At 45.4% G+C, this 14389-nt stretch overlaps 2 protein-coding genes across 2 annotated transcripts in view; one reads left to right on the forward strand and one right to left on the reverse strand.

Moving 5' to 3' along the window:
- Positions 1 to 5989, reverse strand: part of LOC310995923 (protein NLRC3-like) — an 88019-nt gene extending 82030 nt beyond the window's left edge. Inside the window, exons 1-4 of the mRNA XM_083985135.1 lie at positions 5819 to 5989; positions 1544 to 3347; positions 1257 to 1430; positions 88 to 261 (exon numbers count right to left, since the gene is read on the reverse strand). Of these exons, the coding sequence (XP_083841261.1) occupies positions 88 to 261; positions 1257 to 1430; positions 1544 to 3347; positions 5819 to 5855 (2189 nt within the window). The 5' untranslated portion in view covers positions 5856 to 5989. The remainder of the gene's footprint in view (positions 1 to 87; positions 262 to 1256; positions 1431 to 1543; positions 3348 to 5818) is intronic.
- The window catches only part of LOC310996402 (protein NLRC3-like), a 260542-nt gene that overhangs the window by 67776 nt on the left and 178377 nt on the right, over positions 1 to 14389 (forward strand). The window lies entirely within an intron of this gene.

A 14389-nucleotide genomic window follows, 5' to 3' on the forward strand; every position in this document is an offset into this window, starting at 1 on the left:
ACACACACAACAACACACAGGAACCCTCTGTCAACACCTGCTGCTTTGTTCAAGTGGCATCAGATAAACAGCTGGATGGATCCTCACCTGAGAGTCTCCAGTCTACAGTGTGGACTCTCCAGTCCACCAGACAGCAGCTTCACTCCTGAGTCCTGCAGGTTGTTGTTACTCAGGTCCAGGTGTCTCAGATTAGAGGACTGGGAGTTGAGGACTGAGGACAGAGCTTCACAGCTTCTCTCTGAGAGGTTACAGCTGCTCAGTCTGAAGAGGAATTCAAAGAAAAACACTCACATACTCAATATGAAGGAAATAACAGGTTAGAATCATAAATACACAACATTTCAACACAAACCTGAGAGTTTACAGTGTTTCTTACTCAACATGTTCTAGTTTGTATAAATAGATTTATAGATAGATTTGATTATAAACTGTGACTGTGATAGTACCATTCCAATATTCTCCGGTCCGCGATTTCATTTGTAATGACGGACGGCTGTTTTTTCAGTCAATGATTCAAAATGATCATCTGGCGACTGCGGTACTGACTGCTCCTCCCGCACCGCTTTATGTGAAATGACGGACAGGATAAGGAAGAGGATAAGGAAGTACCGGGACGTGGAATCACGTGAGTTCAGTGCTTCGTGACGTCAAGCTGCACAGCACTTCCAATTCCCCCGTTTGGAGACACTATCTCAAAAAAGTGTAGCAGTCAATTTAGGGAGTGAACAGACTTTTTTTCACCTCCAGGCGTCATAGAAAGGCCACGGGAACACATGGGACCTACAAAACCAGTAGAAAGTGGATTTTCCATAATATGGGTCCTTTAAATAAATAATCAGCTGTTGTTTTTAAGTAGAACCTCCTTCTACCTCCATCACCAGCCTCTAATCACTGCCACTAACAAACTATATGAATTAATGAACTAAAAAACAAAAACAATGTTTAGACTGAGAAAATATTACCACTTAAACAATGAGTCATATTCTGCTGAAAGTGAAAACCCAGGTAAAACTGTCATAAAACCTGAGCAGTGTTCACTCTGGTGACAGTGAACGCTGCTCAGGTTCATCATTTATAAACTGATTCATTCAGTTCAACGTTCACTAAAAACATGAACATGTCCAATGAAGCACAGCCTTCCTCTATGACCAGACATCCTGACAGACTGAACACACACGACAACACACAGGAACCCTCTGTCAACACCTGCTGCTGTGTTCAAGTGGCATCAGATAAACAGCTGGATGGATCCTCACCTGAGAGTCTCCAGTCTACAGTGTGGACTCTCCAGTCCACCAGACAGCAGCTTCACTCCTGAGTCCTGCAGGTTGTTGCTACTCAGGTCCAGGTGTCTCAGACTAGAGGACTGGGAGCTGAGGACTGAGGACAGAGCTTCACAGCTTCTCACTGAGAGGTTACAGCCGCTCAGTCTGAAGAGATGATCATTGGGAATTAAAGAAGAAAGGAATTAAATATCTGTCCTGTTGAAAGACAGAAGTGTTTTTATATAATGATGAATAAATCCAACTATCTCTACACTTACAGAGCTTTGTTGGAGGCTTTGACCACTGGCAGCAGCCTCAGAAGAGCCTCCTCTGAAGCAGAGTATTTCTTCAGGTCAAACTCGTCCAGATCTTCTTCTGATGACAGTAAGATGAAGACCAGAGCCGACCATTGAGCAGGAGACAGTTCATCTGTGGAGAGACGTCCTGATCTCAGGGACTGTTGGATCTTCTCCACTAGAGAATGATCATTCAGTTCATTCAGACAGTGGAACAGGTTGATGCTTTTCTCTGCAGAGGGAGTCTCTTCAATCTTCTTCTTGATGTACTGGACTGTTTCCTGATTGGACCGTGAGTCACTTCCTGTCTGTGTCAGCAGACCTCGTAGGAGATTCTGATTTGTCTCCAGTGAAAGACCCAGGAGGAAGCGGAGGAACAAGTCTAGGTGTCCATTTGGACTCTGTAAGGCCTCGTCCACAGCGCTCTGGTAGAAGTTTGTCTCTGCAGGTTTGACTCCTGTTGTTTCAGTCTTCTTGGAGGTTGTTTGTTGTTGTAACATCAGGTTGAGTCCAGAGTTGATGAAGGTCAGATGGGCATGAAGAGCAGCCAGAAACTCCTGAACACTCAGATGGACGAAGCAGAACACCTTGTCCTGGTACAGGCCTCTCTCCTCTTTAAAGATCTGTGTGAACACTCCTGAGTACACTGAGGCTGCTCTGATATCGATGCCACACTCTGTCAGGTCTGATTCATAGAAGATCAGGTTTCCTTTCTGTAGCTGCTCAAAAGCCAGTTTTCCCAGAGTCTCAATCATCTTCCTGCTCTCTGGACTCCAGTGTGAATCTGTCTCAGCTCCTCCATCATACTTGACCTTCTTCAGTTTCAGATGAACCACCAGGAAGTGGATGTACATCTCAGTCAGGGTCTTGGGCAGCTCTCCTCCCTCTCTGGTCTTCAACAGCTCCTCCAGAACTGTAGCAGTGATCCAGCAGAAGACTGGGATGTGGCACATGATGTGGAGGCTTCGTGAGGTCTTGATGTGGGAGATGATCTCTCTGGCTTGCTCCTCATCTCTGAACCTCTTCCTGAAGTACTCCTCCTTATGTGGGTCAGTGAACCCTCTGACCTCTGTCACCATGTCAACACAGTAAGGAGGGATCTGATTGGCTGCTGCAGGTCGTGTGGTTATCCAGAGGCGAGCAGAGGGAAGCAGGTTCCCCCTGATGAGGTTGGTCAGCAGCACGTTGACTGAGGTGGACTCTGTCACATCAGTCAGGATCTCAGTGTTGTGGAAGTCCAGAGGAAGTCGACACTCGTCCAGACCGTCAAAGATGAAGACGATCTGGAACTGATCAAACCTGCAGATTCCTGCTTCTTTGGTTTCAGAGAAGAAGTGATGAACAAGTTCCACCAAGCTGAACTTTTTCTCTTTCAGCACATTCAGCTCTCTGAAGGTGAAGGGAAATGTGAAGTGTATGTCCTGGTTGTCTGTGTCTTCAGCCCAGTCCAGCGTGAACTTCTGTGTTAAGACTGTTTTTCCAATGCCAGCCACTCCCTTTGTCATCACTCTTCTGATTGGTCGGTCTCTTCCAGTAGAGGCTTTAAAGATGTCTTCTTGTCTGATGGTTGTTTCTGGTCTGTCTGGTTTCCTGGACGCTGTTTCAATCTGTCTGACCTCATGTTCATCATTGACCCCTCCAGTCCCTCCCTCTGTGATGTAGAGCTCTGTGTAGATCTGGTTCAGAAGGGTTGGGTTTCCTGCTTTAGAGATCCCCTCAAACACACACTGGAACTTCTTCTTCAGGACAGATTTGAGTTTACGTCCACAAACTGCACGAGGAGTTCCTGAATAAACAAAAACACAGTAAAATTCATAAAGAAAATATAACATTTTAATTCCTCTAAATAACAACTATATGAACATGTTTCCCTCCATGTGTTGATGTCAGTGAACGTCCCATTTGTCCATCATGTTGAATCTTTAAGGCCCCCCAGCCACAGTTGGGAGAAAGGAAACAGTGAAACACACGCCCCAACTACAGCCGACCAGAGCAATTGAGTGGCGCGGACTCCCATAGAAATACTGACCAATTGTAAGTCATAAAAGTGATAATAATCTTTGCAATGTACAGTAACCATGTTGACTTTACAAAAATAACATTTATTAGACTGATCGGTTCATTGTAAAACATTTATTTATTTATGTAAATGTGGTGATTTCAGTACGTAGCCCAGAGGCAGCCCTGCTCACTTTTCATTCAAACAAACTAATGCCACTGCCACAGTCGTTAAATTTCACCAATGAGACCAACATTAATCTGCTAAAAACAATTTAACCAGCCAGCGGTAAACCTCTAAAAGCGTGCAGGATCCCCCAGGATGAGGACGGAGTTCGGCCCTGGCAGATCAGCTCAGTAGAGCGGCTGCTGCTGCTGTGACAGCCGCTGCCACAGTCCCCGGGCGCAGCTTCCACAGACTCTGCACTTCTCCCAAAACAACAATCGGAGCAAATTTCCTAGCAAGCATTTTAAACTGACCACAGACTCTGGATTAAACTGTGACGTGTTAACAGCGCTAAAGCCAGAATTTAAACAGTTTTTAGCAGCTTTACTGCTATGGCTCGGTTGCCGCGAAATAGCAATAGCGATGCTAATTTCTGTTAGCCCGTCTATGGTGTTTTACATCATATGTTTGTGTAACCCAGGCCGTGCGAGCTCACGCCACTCCACACCCGGACTCTGCGTTGTGTTTGTGTTGGTGTTGGGGGGGTGCGGAAGGAGGGACGAGTCGGACACACGGATGGTTTTCTTGATTTATGGCTCGGACCACGCCGCCGTTTATTTCTCTCATTCACAGCCCAAACGTTCAACCTTACGGTGGGGAAACAAACATTTTTCATAAGTAAAAAAAAGAAAGAAGAGAAGGATTCACCTACGGCTAGCATTCTAACACAAAACATACGGATAAAACATAAGTATTTTACATTTACACAGAGCACCGTTTATGCAGCTTACCTTACGGTGGGGAAACAAACATTTGATCAAAATGGCGTTCTTGCAGGCGAATCCCTGCAAAAAACGGTGGCCTGTAAGGCCAAAAGGCCACAATTGCCAAACCGCTGAGGGCCAAAAACAACACAACAGCACCATCCATGGTCGCGAAAAGGAATTGATTGATTGATCAAAGGATTGAATGAGCTTTACTTTACTTTGATGTGCCATTCACCTGCATGTCTTTGGTCTGTGGGAGGAAGCTGGAGAGAACCCACACATGCACGGGGAGAACATGCAAACTCTACGTCAGATTCATGAACGTGTTGTTAAATCAAGAATGCCAGAGAAGGTGAGTAGAGAAAGAAAGTTAAAATGCCCAAACAAAAATCTAAAGGGAGAGTCGGACTCTTTTTACTGTAGGACAGGCTATGACACCGTTTGTTTACTGTGGTCACTTCCGCCCCTCCCACACACCGCGCTGATTCGCTTAGCGCACCGCCAATCAGAATCGCCATAGCTAGCACACAGCCAATCAGAGTACCTGACGAGTCTACAACCCCGACGCCCGACGAACCCCGACAGCTTCCGATGCAGATGGACACACCAAACAGACGCGGACCCGACGCCGTCCGACTCTCCCTGACGAGACGCCAGACTGTCGGGCCGGGGTGACCGATGTTGTTTGGTTCGGACTTGCCCTAGGTGAGGATCGAACCCGTGGCCTCCAGCACCGCAGGCGACGATGCTAACCATTTCGCCAAGAGGTTGACAACCGCTTGCCAAATTGGTTAGCACGTCTTTTATGGGTGAGTGAGTTTACTTCAAGTGGGGAGTTGTGGGTTTTGCAAGTGAAGACCACTTCCGCATTCAAAAAGCTGCAGTTCCCCGGCGGCCTCTGGGGGCTGGGACCAGAATGGAACAACTCTCCATTGACCTCCATGTAAAAACAGCCGACTTTACAGCTTAAAAAATCATATTTACAGCCTGGTGCATTTTATTGTTTTGGTCTCTACCGATAGTTTCCACCTCCGTCAACACTGTGGGGGGGTGAATTTTTTTGTACCACAACCGTTTTAGTGTTGTTTAGGATTCATGAATGGGGGGGTGGTTACGTTGAGTGACAAGTTCACAGACAGTTTACTGGCCGTTAATTGGTTGCTTCGAGTTCAGTGGGCGGGTTCTCAGCCGGCTAACCGCCGCACCTCTCCAAATATGGCAAGTAGACTCTACCTAAAATCGGCACGATGACGCGTCTTTGCGATAACGCATCATCGCGTTTGGTGGGAACACGCCATTACACTGGCTTTAGAGAAATCCTCTTACTGCTCTGCAGACGCTCAGCCAGCTCCTCCTGCTTCATCCTCCTCAGGAAGTTGACTGTGATCTTCACTAATGCCTCTCTGATGCTCCTCCTCTGCTCTTCATCCTCCTCATCCTCCCTCTGACTCCCTGAGCATTCTGGATAATCTGGACTCAGAGCCTTGTGGATCTTCTTCAGCTCGTTCTTGACAAAAGTGACCATGTTCTCCTCCAGCAGCTGGAACAGAAACTCTATGAGTGACAGCATCAAACTAAAACCATGGAGCCAAACATCAGATCCATGTTGGACAGACTGACAATCCACTGGTGTCAAAGTGCAGCATGGAGATGATGGTGAACACAACAGATGTAACAGCAGCTGTTGGACATGTCCTCACCATAAATATGGAGTCCAGGTGTGTTTGATGCTGCTGGGCAGACTGACCACTGGGAACCTCTGAGCTCTCCTGGTCCACTCTGTGGAGGAATCAGTGTCAAGTCAACATCAGGACAGAGAGATAATACAAGATGGACTTTATATGTCCCCTGAGGACGTTCACAACAGACAGAGACACTTTGGTTTCAGACCTGGTCCAACAACACGTCGTACAAACTGGTTCTTTTCTACAATAACCCGAGTCTGACTGTCAGTTACAGCTTACATCTGATCAGCTGATCCACGTCCTCCTTTAAAGTTAATGATCCACTCCTTTGAGTCGTTGCTCTTTAAAGACAGACAGCTGGGTTCAGGAGAGTCTGGTCTCTGCTGCTGGATCCTGAAACAACACAACTCATGTTTGACAGTTTTAGGTTTTCAAAAGAATTCTCTGCAAAGTTATTTTAAGGGTTACAAATGTGAATGAGTTCCTTTTCCTACATGTTGTAACAATGGGCCTCATTCACCAATACCTCTTTAAGTTCATTCATCTTCTATACAGCTCATCCTCACTAGGGTGGAGGGTGAGCTGGAGCCTTTCTCAGCTGACTTTGGTCACCCTGGACAGGTCACAATCAGCATTTGGCTCCTTTCCCATTGACCAAAAGACAGAGCATCCAGTTGCTCCGCTTTCATCCGCGGTGCGAGAAACACTGCCACAGCCGCCCGCCGCGAGCGTGAGGTCCGTCCGCCGAGGCAGACGAGGCGTCTGGCTGACCTGCAGAGCACCTGAACCGCAGAGGACAGCGAGTCTGCCGCGGCCGTATGACGGATGACCGTGGCACAACACGTCAGTTAAACAGGCTGTCGCTTCTTTTTTTTCAATCGTTTTGGTCAGTGTTCTTTGATCTTTTGATCCTAGTCTCGTATGAGAGCAGAGCTTTGTTTTGGTGATATGAGACGCGACCGGCGATGACGTGACATTCACACCTATGGGCTATTTAGAGTCACCAGTTCACCTGCATGTCTTTGGTCTGTGGGAGGAAGCTGGAGAGAACCCACACATGCACGGGGAGAACATGCAAACTCTACGTCAGATTCATGAACGTGTTGTTCAATCAAGAATGCCAGAGAAGGTGAGTAGAGAAAGAAAGTTAAAATGCCCAAACAAAAATCTAAAGGGAGCGTCGGACTCCAAACATAAAAAGAACTTTAGTGCTGAAGTGGAGCGACTGCTGCAGGAAGTGAACAAAAAGCAGCGGTTATATTTAGTAGCGTCAGCAGTGGATGCAATAACAAAAAAAAGATGCATGGGATGCTGTCAGTCATTCACTGAACGTGTGTCTGAGTTAGAACTCAGTTTTTAATGAGAATCATTGAAATGTGACTCCACAGGAAGAACGTTCAACAGAAACTCAAAAACTTTAAAATGTATTTTTGTCTCTTACATCTGATCAGCTGATCCACGTCCTCCTTTAAAGGTATCCATCCAGCCCATTGACCGGTCGCTCTTTAAAGACAGACAGCTGGGTTCAGGAGAGTCTGGTCTCTGCTGCTGGATCCTGAAACAACAACACAACTGATAAATGTGCATGTTGGAGAAAAACTGATGAAAAATATCTGCAACCTTTTAAAAGGACAATGAGAAGTTTTGGAAAGCGTTTGGAAAGTGTTTTCATACTACATTTACCATGAGCCTCCGCGCGCACGGTGAAATTCTTGGACCGGCGCAAGACGGCCATCTTGCCAAGAATGTTTTCATTCATCAACAACGAAATCGTAGTTCCGACCATTAACGGCGATTCGGCGGCGTTATTCTCATGACTCGCCGGGCAGCGTCCGCAAAACCGAAAGTAAAGAAACGCTGGTCGGCTCGCCCAGCATTTCCACCATTAATTAAAATAACAAAATAACGATAGAGACAAAACGATATATTTATCGAAAATGGGCCCATTAACAAGTGGTAACGTTGATTCATCCACATTAATATGAGACTTTTTTATAACCAAATAGAAACTCCTGGTTGTCCCTTTAATAAACACAACAACTGATTTTTAGAGAGAAAACTCTTTCTGACTGTTTTACATTCTGACCTTTCAAATAAAGCTCGCCTCTTGTTAAACTGATGACGACCAATGGACTCATCACTGGATCCAGGTCCAGGTCCAGGTCCAGGTCCAGGTCCAGGTCCAGGTCCAGGTCCAGGTCCAGGTCCAGGTCCAGGTCCAGCAGACTGTGGCTTGTGCTGCTGCTCTGGCCTTGAACACAACACACTGAGCTTTGAGTGTGAATAATGATGGAGCAGTGATCTGAGTCATGGACAGTTAGAGATGCTCATCTGACCTTTGACCTGTGGTCTGGCTCTTGGTTTTAGAGGGAGGGGCTCCCTCCTCTCTGTCCTCACACTGATCCATGCTGCTGAGCTCACATCCACATCAGCTCACACACACTTTGTAGCTTCACCTGCAGAGGAAACACACATCATTCATCTGCACAGCAGCTCACATGTCCATCATGTCTCCAGCTGCTCCTCCACTGATTGGCTCTTCTCCTCTGCTTCATATCAGTGTCAGTTGAATGCAGTCACACAGCAGTGAGGAAGAGGAAGCTGCCATCAGCTGCTGTACTTCTACTATCAGTCCACTAGATGGCGTCATGAAGCTGCAGCCCAGCAACATGATCCATGGACCACTGTTTCCATCCACTGACACACACAAGGACTGAGATCCACTGAGTTGATGTGACACAGTCTCTGTGTGGACAGCGTCCCTGTAGAAAACCACTGGATCAAACAAGCTACAGCTGATTATTACACACACAACAACTGGGCCAAGACTTATTTCACCTCACAGCTCCACTATCACAACATTCACTCATTTCACTCACACTGGAAATTCAAAGAGAGAAAAACACTCTCCAGCTGCCACTGACACTTATTGTCTCTGTCCATCCATTCATCGTCTGCTCCATCAAATGTCACAAAATACAGACAAATGATGCGTTCAAGTTCCTCTCAGTCTGAGGCCACGTCTTCAAATGTCTCGTTTTGTCACAGCAACAATCAAAGAGACAAAAATATTCAGTTTACAGTCAAATCAAACAGAGAAAACAAGGAAATCTTCAGTTTTTGAGGCTGAAAACTGAACATTTCTGCTTGGAAAAACATTGATTGAACAACTGTTGCAGCTCTGAAAGATTCTCCACAACAATATTGATGATTTGTGTCCAATAACCATCTTTAATCATGTGTTTCTGAGCTCATCAGGTGTTTTTAATCTACAACCTGCAGCTGCAAAGTGACCAGTAGCTTCACCTGTCAGGTACATGAGCTGCAGTACAAGCAGGAAGTAGCACAACAAGGAACACACAACACACAACATGGAAGACACGGTTCTACCCACAACATCCACACAACATGGAGGACACGGTTCTACCCACAACATCCACACAACATGGAGGACACGGTTCTGTCGGTCCAGACTTTACAGCTGCAGCTCTGACTCAGCTACAGTAACATTATAATAACACAACAACAACACAACCACAAGTTGAAGGGCAGAGAACTCAGGTAACGACAGGTGTTAACGAGGAAAACATTCAGACTGTTCACCTTACCTTCACACGGGGAAACAAACTGCCACACAACCGCTGGGTCAAAGGTCACCTGTAGCACTCTGAACTGTGACTCACCTGTTGGTGGTGGTGTTATCTTATCTGGATTAATCACCTGCTGCTGCTCTGCACTTTGCTCCAAGAAATAAACTCCAAAGTGAACAAAGAACATTTATCACACACACAACATTCACATGAAGGTGAACTGAACCATCGACTATGACAATGACCTTTAGAGTTGTTGCAGTGTGCTGACCTCACCTGGAGTATCTGACACACACACACACACACACACACACACACACACACACACACACACACACACACACACACACACACACACACACACACACACACACACACACACACACAGTGGTTTAATATAATCTTAACGTGTCTGTTGTGTAACTGTGATAATCAACAGGTGACAGTGACAAACAGCTGGCGGCCATTTTGAGTGTTTGTGAGCTGCTACAGAGCGACGTCCAGTGGTGGACAGTAACAGAGTACATTTACTTGAGTACTGTACTTATAGCTACATATCCAGAGGATTTGTACTTTACTTGAGTAATAGATTACTTTGGTACTTATTACTCTACTTGAATACATTTCCAAGACAAATATTAGTACTTTTACTGGAGTTAATTAGTAGTACGGCTGAAAAGTACTGGTTACTTTCAGGTCTTTTTCTAAAATCCTATTGGACACAAGCTGTGTTTGTCAGAGAAGGAAACCCTAACCCCTAAAAGCAGCACATCAGTGCAGCTGAGCAGCAAAGAGTTCATTCTCACTAACAAGAGTTAAAAGCTCCTTACATTCATTTACAAACTATTAGAGGAATAAGACATTTACTCTGACTCTACTTTGACTTGCAGTACATTTAAAATATGTACTTTTGGATACTTAAGTACCTTTAAAAGCAAGTACTTTTTTACTCTTACTGCAGTAACATGTGGACTGAGCTACTTTTACTTGTAACAGAGTACATGTTGACCAGTAGTATGTGTATTTGTATTAGAGTACTCTGTCTATGTCAGAGCTTTGTGTGGTGCAGTTCAACAGGTGCAGGTGAGATTCTGCCTAATGTGACGTCAGCGCCCCCTACTGTCATAAACCTGCACCTGCATCACAGAGCAAAGGATTCTGGGTAATGGTCCCATCAACAGAGTGTTATGACTATGTAGTAACAGTCCTGTCTCTGTTTCACAAAGTCTTCATTAAAACTCATTTCTGTTAGGCAATTTTATTTGTATAGCCCGTTTTTACAAACAGTTTGTCTCAAAGGGCTTCACATGGCATCGTAGCAACATCCTCTGTCCTTAGACCCTCACATCCACTGAGGAAAAACTCTGTCTGTTATTATTATTTTCTCATGTGGACATTTCCCATATGTGATAGAGAACAATTTGATTTGTCATTTTTGAAGAACAAAAAGAAAGAAACTGTGGAACATGAAGTCAGTTATTGTGCTGAATTTTCATTTTATCTTTATTTTTCATAAAGCATATAGTGTGTGTGTGTGTGTGTGTGTGTGTGTGTGTGTGTGTGTGTGTGTATATATATATATATATATAGAGAGAGAGAGAGAGAGAGAGAGAGAGAGAGAGAGAGAGAGAGAGTTTGTAGCATAGAAGCCTCTCCCTGAAAAGAATAAAAGGTTGGGCTCCAGACAGCAGAATAGTTCATTCAAACTGTCACTTTTATATAATGATTTCTATTTTAAAGGATGAATTCATAAGGGAGAGAAAACCCAGCAGCTGGCTTCCCTGCTACACAAGTCACATCACATCATTAACCAAAATCACACACATCAAACTCAAGGAGGTTTAGGCTGGTAAAGATTCTTATTTTCAATCAGACAGCCATCAATATCGTCAGATAAACGTGGGATTCTTTTCTCACTTCCATTCCATTCTGAATAAACCTTGCGCCAGAACATATTTATTTTTGGACAAATGGTAGTGATTGGCTTCCTGAGAACCACACAACCTCCAACAGCTAGAAGATCCTGTGTGGTAGCCATGGTGACCAGGTGTAGTGAAATACCTAATGAGACACTTCCAGCTGAAAGATCTCCATGAGTTTGAGCCATAGACTGTATAAAAAGATAGAAGGTTTGAGCTTGATATCCTCCACTGAGGTATCTTCTGAAAGGCAGCTGTTGGTTTCACGTTGGTTTTTATTTCCTGCAGGCCTCTATAAAGTCTAGAGATGACTTTAAGCATGGAATCTGTCCAGATCATAGCAGCACCATTTCAGAATCTTTGATTTTGGTGTTACTAAATATTCTCCTGTAGTTTTCTTTTCTACAGAGATTTATAATATCGGTTCATTCATTTATTTTCTGCCTCTTTAGTTCTTTGTTGAATAAATTCTCTGTAGAGTGTATTTGTCTTTTGACAGGCGTTTCCTAATTGTCCATCTATCAATCAGCCAATCAGTGATGAGCTCAGGCAAACAGGGCTGAAAACCAGCAGCCAATCAGTGATGAGTAAAGGAAGATCCTGTACTTACAGCTGTCAGACACCAGGGGGCGGCCACGTTTCACCAGCAGCTTCACACACACACACACACACACACACACACACACACACACACACACACACACACACACACACACACACACACACACACACACACACACACACACACACACCCTGTGGTTTCCGTGGAGACAGAAGAATCTGCTCCAGATTCCTGTGGTCTCCGACTTCCACTCAGCATCTGGTCCACATCAGCTCAGACTCCTCTCCACGGAGACCTCGCCCCCTTCTGAGAGGCCACGCCCCCTTCTGGTGATGCCACGCCCCCTTATGACGAGGCCACGCCCCCACAAGGAGAGGCCACGGTATTATTGATTAGTATTGATATTCTATATTGTAGCAGCTTGAGATGGAGCAGTCGTGATGCTGCAGGACGAAGGTCTGATCAGTCGATCACTAATCAACTCTAACTGTAACGCGCGCACACACACACACACACACACACACACACACACACACACACACACACACACACACACACAGAGGATCATTAATCATTTCCATCTTTTCCAAACTTTATTCATTTATTTATTTCTAATTAAAAACTGAAAACAATTCAGACTCTGATCAATGAGATTAAAACATAACGATCGATCGGCTCGAACGACAGAACCTCCTTCTCCTGTTGGTTCTTTAACGACCCGCTGGACCTGAGAGAACCGGGTCAGAACCGGACCAGAACCAGAAGAACCAGAACCAGAAGAACTCCAGTCTCACTTGTTGTGTTTTTGTTCTGTTTTGTTTTTATGAGACTGAAATAAACTCACTAAACTAAACAAGTCCAGATGTTTTTAATAGAACGTGTTCTGTCTCTGGTCCTGGACCAAACGGATCAGTCCTGGTCCTGGTTCTGGTTCTGGTCCTGGTCCTGGTTCTGGTCCTGGTTCTGTGCTTATGCTAAGCTAGGCTAACGAGCTTCACACAGGGGCTGACTGCTGATTGGTTGTTGCTCGGTGAAGTGGTCGATCAGTTGATTGATAAGTTGCCTCCGCCGGTACACGAGGGGCTGTGATTGGCCAAGGCCTCCGTTAGCCCCGCCCACAGGAGAGAGGGGCTGTGATTGGCCGAGGCCTCGGTTAGCCCCGCCCACAGGAGAGAGGGGCTGTGATTGGCCAAGGCGTCCGTTAGCCCCGCCCACAGGAGAGCGTGTCGTGACGGCGTGTGTGTCTGTCCCAACACTCCATCACACTCACACACTTGGGCTCTTGGCGTGTGCGTTCATGTTCTTAGTGTCAGTTCAGTGTGTCCCGTGCAGCCGCTTGATTTGCACTTTACCCACAAATAAATCCCACAATGCACCACAGTGAAGTCCGCCGTCACCGGGAGCAACAGGCCACCTTTAGGAAATGCTGATTGAAATAATCTCAATAAAATAAAATTAACTTTCTATCTCATAATTAATTAATAATAAATTATCACTTTTTAATGTCATATTTTATCTTCATCATGCTCTGTTCATGGTTTTATTTGATGTTGTTTCGTTTTTCTTGTTTGTTTTATTTACCTACAGAGTTGAGCTTACATGTTTATGATCTGAATCTTGCGCATAGAGACACTTTAGGAGTAGATGAGACTGTGATCCAGCAGCACTGGTTATTACAACTGTAGCTGTGCTGTGTGTGTGTGTGTGTGTGTGTGTGTGTGTGTGTGTGTGTGTGTGTGTGTGTGTGTGTGTGTGTGTGTGTGTGTGTGTGTGTGTGTGTGTTGTAGTTGTGCGCAATGGCACAGGCTGCACTTGTCAAGTGTGTCTCGATTGCTTTTAAATCTCCCCCACACGCTTGACCACTTTATCCACGCTGCACACTATACGCAAATATACGTTCCGCCGGCAAAACGTCACCAAAGTGTGTGTGTAACCAAGCGCACTGAGCCACGTGTGGAGGAACGGGACGGTCGTTGTCTCTGAGGATCATCAGCAGCGACTCTCCCCGTCTGGACTAGAGCTGGAAAAGAGAGTAAGGACACCACCATTGACTCCCATGCCCCCTAGTGGCAGGATGTGGGTATTGCAACAGCGCCCAGAAAACTCATTCACTCCAATGTATGTGTGTTGCCCACTTGCTG

This window comes from Trachurus trachurus, assembly GCF_905171665.1.
Source record: "Trachurus trachurus genome assembly, chromosome: 13".
Taxonomy (NCBI): Eukaryota; Metazoa; Chordata; class Actinopteri; order Carangiformes; family Carangidae; genus Trachurus; species Trachurus trachurus.